Here is an 8593-nt window from a genome sequence, read left to right as displayed (position 1 = left end):
TCAATATCAACGTTTGTAAAACAAAATGCCACTAAAGTTTAAGATCTTTTGCTGCGCTTATATAGAAACGTCATTATATACATAGTCAATAGCGACATATTACATTCACAAATGCCACTATATGTCAGAACATTTAGAGGCGTTTGTAAAAAAATGCCTCTAAAAAGCATAATCTTAGCGGCGTTTGACATTCACAAACGCCACAAACTTTTACGGTGTTTGTTTTTGCGCCATAAGGGTTTTTTGAAGTGCTTAAAAACATCACTATATGACTAAAAAACACCACTAAAGACCTGTTTTGCTGTAATTCTTCCACCAATAACCTTTTCCCAGATTTAATGAATGTCGAGTTCAACATGCTTGGGTCGAATATGGAAGACGGGGTTAGCACTCAGTGACAACACTGGTATTATCGATCCAAATCACTGGTGACTCGCACAAAGATACATTCATATCAACTAACAAGACTTTCAACCAAACAATCTCGGATTCTACATCTATTATGCCACGATACTCTATTTCTGTCGTGAAACAAGAAGCTGATTTTTGACGCTTAAAACTCCATGCGACAAGATTGCCTTGAAAGTATACGCAAAACCCTAAAACAGACCTCTTATCACCAACATTGCTTGCCCAGTTTGCATCAGCAAAGACTGTTACCCCAGGTTCAACATTAGAAGCTTTGAACACAAGACCATAGTCCAAACTCCAACGTCCTGGTATAACATAAAATCCGTTTTACAGCAGCCTAATGTAGCTCAAAGGACTGATGCTTATATTGTACTACTTGATTAACATTAAAAGATATATCTAAACGTGTGTGATTCAGATATAACAGAGCGCCAAGCATACTACGATATACTTAGGCATAATTAAGAGGAATGTCTGTATTTCGACTAAGTTTTGGTCACTGTTTTGAAAATCGGACCGGACCGGCCGGTTCAACCGGGAACCGTGTGCTAGTCTGGTTCAATTTAAACCAGTTGAACCGCTACTAGTGAGCCGGCCAGAACCGCTGAACCGTTCGAACCGGACCCGCTGAAAACCGGAAAAAACCAAAAATTTGTTTTTTTTTTTTAAAAAAAATTAAACCAAACAACGTCGTTTGTTAAACGAGCCAAGTCGAACTCGAGTATTGCTGAGCTCGACTCGAACTTGAAAACTTTAAAAATAAGCTCAACTCGACTCAAACTCACAAGCTAAAAATTATCAAGTTCAACTCAAACTCGAAATATAATATTGAAACTTGAACTCAAAAAGGCTTGAACTAAAAAAAATTAGAAGCTCGATTGAAGCCTAAAATTCGAGCTTGATTGAAGTGAAAGAATAGTTCACTCAATGCTCACCAAAAGGCTCCATGATTTTAAATATCAAATTACCTCTATTATTTATAGAAGTTAGTTGTGATGCTCTTCTATGTTTCTTACCAATGTGAGATTGTTTTGTTCTCATATTTTTACTCTTTAGACTTTTGGGATGCTCTTCCATGTTTCTTAGTCATGTGGGATTGTTTTTTAAAAAAATTAAACCAAACAATATCATTTTGTTATGATTTTTTAACCCCAAATTTATTTTTTAATTATAGTTATATAATTATATTTATTATTTAATATGTTTTACCTTAAATATTATCTTGTAGTTAATTTGAATCATTTTGTTTCACTTGATTTTATGGTTTTTAACTTATATATGTTATGATTTTCTTTGAATATGACTTGTAATATAAAAAATTATTTTTTATTAAATATTTTTAGTATTTTTATTTATTTTTTTAAATAATTATGACGTCGTCCGGTTCTTTCGACCGGTCAGATCGCTTCAACCGATTAAACCAGTGAATCGATAACATAATCGGTTCGCTAACCGATCCGATTCTAAAAACCTTGGTTTTGGTGACACAAGCATAGCTGTTGGTGCTCCTTTGACACCAACCATATTTGTCTTGTCAAGTAACTCATATATGTACTTTTTCTGACTGGGGACAAGAGTATCAGCAGAACGACAAACCTCTAGTCCAAGAAAATAAGAAATATCACCCCAAGTTCTTCAAAGAAAACTCCTGATGCCAAGTTTAACCTAAACATGATCTAATTTAACCTCTCAAAATGTTTAGGGTCATTTGACCAAGATTGTCAAGTTTAAAGGCTAATTTGATCTCAAAAACATGGTTTTCAGAACCGGACCGGTTAGCGAACCGGCCATGCTACTGGTTCACTGGTTCAACCGGTCCAATCGGTCGGAAGAACCGGACGACGTCATAATTATTTAAAAAATTAAATAAAAATACCAAAAATATTTAATAAAAAATAATTTTTTATATCACAATTCATATTCAAAGCAAGTCATAACATATATAAGTTAAAAACCATAAAATCAAGTGAAACAAAATGATTCAAATTAACTATAACATAATATTTAAGGTAAAACATATTAAATAATAAATATAATTATATACCTATAATTAAAAAATAAATTTGGGGCAAAAAAAATCATAACAAAATGATATTGTTTGGTTTAATTTTTTTTAAAAACCAATCTCACATGGCTAAGAAACATAGAAGATCATCCCAACTAACTTCTATAAATAATAGAGGTAATTTGACATTCAAAATCATGGAGCCTTTTGGTAAGCATTGAGTGAACTATTCTTTCACTTCAATCAAGCTCGAATTTTAGGCTTCAATCGAGCTTCTAAATTTTTTTTGAGTTCAAACCTTTTCGAGTTCAAGTTTCAATATTATATTTCGAGTTCGAGTTAAACTTCATAATTTTTAGCTCGTGAGTTTGAATCAAGTTGAGCTTACTTTTAAATTTTTCAAGTTCGAGTCGAGCTCAGCAATACTCGAGTTCGACTTGGCTCGTTTAACAAACGACGTCGTTTGGTTTAATTTTTAAAAAAAAAAAACAAAATTGGCGTTTTTTTTTTCGATTTTTCCCGATTTTTCCCGATTTTTAGCCGGTCCGGTTTGAACGGTTCAACGGTTATGGGCGGTTCACTAGTAGCGGTTCAACCGGTCTAGATTGAACCGGACTAGCTAACTTCTATAAATAATAGAAGTAATTTGACATTCAAAATCATGGAGCCTTTTGGTAAGCATTGAGTGAAGTATTCTTTCACTTCAATCAAGCTCGAATTTTAGGCTTCAATCGAGCTTCTAAATTTTTTTTAGTTCAAACCTTTTCGAGTTCAAGTTTCAATATTATATTTCGAGTTCGAGTTAAACTTCATAATTTTTAGCTCGTGAGTTTGAATCAAGTTGAGCTTACTTTTAAATTTTTCAAGTTCGAGTCGAGTTCAGCAATACTCGAGTTCGACTTGGCTCGTTTAACAAACGACGTCGTTTGGTTTAATTTAAAAAAAAAACAAAATTGGCGTTTTTTTCGGTTTTTCCCAATTTTTTCCGGTTTTTAGCCGATCCGATTTGAACGGTTCAGCGGTTATGGCCGATTCACTAATAGCGGTTCAAGTTCAACCGGTCTAGATTGAACCGGACTAGACAACGGTTCCCGGTTGAACTGGCCGGTCCGGTTTTCAAAACAATGCTCAAAAGAAGTTCAAAGGACACGCCAATCAAACATACCAAGTATCGGGGGTATTTGATAAAAGGTTTATGGACTAATTTGATCAAATTTAAAGAGTTTGGGGCACTTTGTGTTATAAAGGTTTTTTCTTGATTTTTTTTTGAAGGTTTTTGGGTAAACTACACAAATGATCATTAAAGTATAAGGAAGTTTCCGTTTTCCCACTGAAGTTTTAAAAGTAACAAATTGATCACTAATATTATCGATTTGTAATAAAATGGTCATTCAATCGTTAGCAACCGTTACCAAAGTCACGAAAGGCTAATGTGTCTGTTTGGACGACTGAGTTGGCACAGTTTAACACCTCTTGACCAACTATTTTGACTTTATATTTGAAAAATATAAATCTTTTGTCGATAAAAGTGGGGGTTGTATTCTTCTGCCACATCTGGTGCAATTTGGCTAAGACCAACATCTCTGTTGAAGAGCACTCATATATATTAATCCTTCGGGCAGTCTTCAGGATGATTCACTATGAAAAACTTGCAATTGAAGTTAAATTCAAAGACGGACAGAAAGACTACCAGATGTCAATTTGTGCTCAGGTATTTTAATTTCATTCGTGATCAGGAGTTATCGTTATTGGTGTTTGCGAATGTCGAAGAAGCAGTAAAGAAAGGGTGACAAAGAAGGGAATGACTTTTGGTTAAGAAGTGAAGCAAAAGTGTAAGGTTGATCCAAATGTTATTTCTGGTCTCTATGGTAGTTGGGTGATTCCCCTAGCAAAGGAAGTTGAAATCGAATACCTCTTCCGTCGCCTCGATTGAAACCTTTTTCATACCCGTTGTCGATATTTTCTTCCGAATAAGATCATTGATATGTCACAAAACTGCTTCCTAATTAATCAAGATGTATCATGGAAAGTTGGAAACCGAGCTGACTTTTCATATTTAAATTTTTTTAGTTCAACTCTTGAATATAGTTTATTCATAGTAAAAATGTCAAGAAATCTAAAAAACAAAGTAAAATATTTATGAAAGTAATAATATATTTGATTATGCTTTTAAAATTTTCTAGGATAATGTACGACAAATGGAATCTATTTACAAGCCATTAATTTTACATTTATAGTATGTTTGATTATCGTTAGCTACGTACTTTCCATGATTGACTCTGGTGTAGGTCGAATAGATATGTCTAGCAAGCTTTTGTTTTTTTTTTTTGTAAATGGTCGGTCCCTTGTAACATGGAACCTTGTAGTATGTTACCTCAATGTTTCTTGAACATTTGTTTTCCTCGGAAGAATGACAGAGGTCGTTATAATAGAGAAGTGACTTCAAGTAGAGCTTGGTGTTTTTGATAAATTGTGCCCAATATGCTACAAGTATCTTCACTTTTACATGCTTGGAGAAGACAACCTACAACGTTTATGTTGAAAATTAGCAAATCCACCGAAAGGTGGAGTTAAAAATTCCACCGAAAAAAATTGTCAAAAAGGGTTGGCTATTTGTTGAAAATCAACAATGGTAAAATCTCAATTTTAGTCATTGTAATTTAGGATATTTACAAATTAGTCCTTAAGCTTCAACTATAAACACCCTAGCTCATTTAGCTTCAAAACCATCCCAAATCATTCTAGTTTTTTCCCAATACTAGAGAATTTAGAGAGTTTCTTCAGAGTTGTTTTCTCCTTTTTATCAAGAGAGAATTATCATTGTTTTCTCCTTGGTAGATCGAGAGAAGTTGTAATTCTTATTTTCTCATAGTGAAATTCTTCTACTGTTGCCCGTGGTTTTTACCCTATATTATTTAGGGGTTTTTCACGTAAATTTTATGTCTTTTTTATCTTCATTTTTATTTTCTCAAATTATTAGTTGCGATTTTTCTCTATCTGATAGCCGTCTTCGCAACAATTGATATCAGAGCTAGATTTGAGTGTGTAATAACTGCTTATTGTCTTTGTGGTTGCCACCAAAAGGTGGATCATCCAACATAAGAAAGTAAGAAGTTATTACCCATTCTTTGAAGGTTCTAGAGAACTATTCACGATAGTGAAATAGTGGGAGCTATCTAGAAGCTATGACAACGAAGTTTGATATTGAAAAATTCAATGGGAGAAATTTCTCATTGTGGAAATTGATGATGAAGGCCATCCTGAGGAAAGACGATTGTCTAGCAACTATCAACGAATGACCGGTAGATTTTACAGACGACAACAAATGGATCGAAATGGACGGGAATGCTATGACAAACTTTCATTTAACATTAGCAGATAAAGTATTGTCAAGCATCGAGGAGAAGAACACAACTAAGGAGATATGAGATCATCTCACCAAATTGTAAGAGGCTACATCGTTGCACAATAAAATTTTCCTTAAAAGGAAATTGTACACTCTCCGGATGCCAGAATCTACTTCAGTGACGGAGCACTTAAACACGCTAAACACTTTATTTTCTCAGCTTACATCTTTAAGATGTACAATAGGAGAACAAGAACGTGCTAAACTTCTACTTCAAAGTTTACCTAATTTGTATGATCAACTCATCATCAACTTAACAAATAGTAATGTCACCAGTCTAGTCTTCGATGACGTTGCAGCTGCTTTTCTACAAGAAGAAAATTGGCGCAAGAACAAGGAAGACAGACAAGTAAATCTGTAACAAGCAGAAGCGTTGACAACGATGAGAGGGAGATCAACAGAATGTGGCCAAAGCAGCAGTCACAAACATGATAGATCGAAGTCGAGGAGAAAGAAGAATTTAAAGTGCTACAACTGTGGAAAAAAGGGACACTTGAAGAAGGATTGTTGGAGTCTAAATAAAAACTCCAACCCATAAGGCAATACCGCAAACACTTCAGATGATGAAGATGCTCTATGTTGTGAAGCGTCAACCACCGTGGAAGGTAGAAAAAGATTTGCAGATATATGACTCATTGATTCGGGAGCAACATATCACATGACCTCAAGAAGAGAATGGTTCCATCATTATGAACCTGTCTCAGGAGGATCTGTGTATTGTTGCAATGATCATGCCTTAGAGATCATTGGCGTGAGAACTATCAAATTAAAGATGTATGATGGAACAATTAAAGTTGTTCGAGATGTGCGGCATGTGAAAGGCCTGAAGAAAAATTTATTATCCTACGGATTGTTGGATAATAATGCAAGAAATATTGAAATAGGAAAAGAATTATGAAGATGTTCCGTGGAGCGCTTATGGTACTGAAAGGTGAAAAGATAGCATCAAACTTGTACATGCTGAAGGGAGAGACTTTGCTAGAAGCAGAAGCCTTTGTTGCCTCATGTAGTTCAAATTCTGCAATGCTATGGCATCAGAAACTTGGACACATGTCATAACAAGGAATGAAAGTCCTTGTGGAGCAAAAGCTACTTCTAAGCTTAACAAATGTATCACTTACTTTGTGTGAGCATTGCATAATAAGTAAGCAACACAGGTTGAAATTCAAGACATCAAATTTTAGAGCCAAAAGTGTTCTAGAATTGGTTCACTCTGACATACACCAGTTACATCCCTAGGTGGAGCAAAATACTTTGTCTCATTTATTGATGACTACTCTAGGAGATGTTGGGTGTACCCTATTAAGAAGAAGTCAGATGTGTTTTTAACTTTCAAAAACTTCAAAGCGTGGGTGGAACTTGATTATGGAAATAAGATCAAGTGTTTCAGAACAGATAATGAGAGGAGAATACACAAGCGAAGAATTTGATGACTTTTGCAGGAAAGAAGGCATCAAAAGACAGTTCACAGTGGCGAACACTCCTCAATAAAATGGAGTGGTAGAGCGGATGAACAGAACCTTGTTAGAATGAACAAGAGCAATATTGAGGGATGCAAGCCTAGAAAAATCATTCTGGGCAGAAGCAGTCAATACCGCCTGTTATTTGGTAAATCGAGCTCCATCAATAGCAATAAAGCTGAAGACACCAATGGAGATGTGGACTGGTAAACCAACTGATTATTCAAACTTCCATGTATTTGGAAGTATAGTGTACGTGATGTACAACTCCCAAGAAATTTCAAAGTTGTATCCAAAATCCAGGAAATGCAAATTCTTGGGGTATGCTGATAGAGTAAAGGGGTATCGCTTGTGAGATCCCACTGCCCGCAAAGTGATCATTAGCAGAGATGTTATCTTTGTAGAAGATAAGCTACAAAGAAAAGAAGAAGATAGTAGCGCTGAAAAGTCAGAGACTACACAGATACATGTGGAAAAGGAGTTTGAACAAGGAGATTCTTCTGAAGCACAACCAACACATGATGAACAAGAACCAGAGAGTTATGAAGCTCCAACAACTCGTCAATCAGATCGTGTGAGAAGACATCCCAATTGGCACTCAGATTATGTTATAGAAGGTAATATTGTATATTGCCTTTTAACAGAGGACGGTGAGCCATCAACATACCAGGAGGCAATAACAGCTCAGATGCTTCAGTGTGGATGACAGCGATGTAAGAAGAAATCAAAGCCCTTCATAAAAATAATACATGGGACCTTGTGCCACTACCACAAGGAAGGAAACTAATTGGTAATAAATGGGTCTTCAAAATCAAGCGAAATGGTGACGATCAAGTGGAAAGGTATCGTGCAAGACTGGTGGTCAAATGATATGCTCAAAAAGAAGGTATTGATTTCAATGAAATCTTTTCTCCTATGGTTCGACTAACAACAGTTCGAGTAGTCTTGGCAATGTGTGCTACATTGAACTTACATATAGATCAGCTAGATGTTAAAACAACTTTTCTTCATGGAAATCTTGAAGAAGAGATTTATATGCCCGTCCTGATGGTTTTGAAGAAGACGAAAAGAAGAACTTGGTTTGCAAGTTGAACAAATCTCTATACGGTCTAAAGCAGGCGCCGAGGTGTTGGTATAAGAGATTTGATTCCTTCATTATGTGCCTTGGATACAACAGACTTAATGCAGACCCTTGTGCTTATTTCAAGAGGTCTGGTGATAATGATTTTGTTAAATTGTTGTTGTATGTGGATGACATATTGGTTGCAGGACCCAACAAAGATCATATTGACGAATTGAAGGCACAACTGG

The 8593-nt window shown here is 35.4% G+C and overlaps 1 protein-coding gene across 1 annotated transcript; it reads right to left on the bottom strand.

Annotated features, from left to right (window-relative positions):
* Positions 1–384: 384 nt before the first annotated feature.
* Positions 385–1935, bottom strand: LOC120174668 (secreted RxLR effector protein 161-like). Its single transcript, XM_039181471.1, has 2 exons — positions 1833–1935; positions 385–716 (listed from the first exon to the last, which is right to left on the bottom strand). The coding sequence occupies exons 1-2, from the start codon at positions 1933–1935 to the stop codon at positions 385–387; spliced, it is 435 nt and encodes a 144-aa protein (XP_039037402.1).
* Positions 1936–8593: the final 6658 nt, after the last annotated feature.

The sequence above is a fragment of the Hibiscus syriacus genome, unplaced genomic scaffold (genome assembly GCF_006381635.1).
Source record: "Hibiscus syriacus cultivar Baekdansim isolate YM2019G1 unplaced genomic scaffold, ASM638163v2 tig00000329_pilon, whole genome shotgun sequence".
Classification (NCBI taxonomy): domain Eukaryota; kingdom Viridiplantae; phylum Streptophyta; class Magnoliopsida; order Malvales; family Malvaceae; genus Hibiscus; species Hibiscus syriacus.
This window is presented reverse-complemented; position numbering and strand designations above follow the sequence as displayed.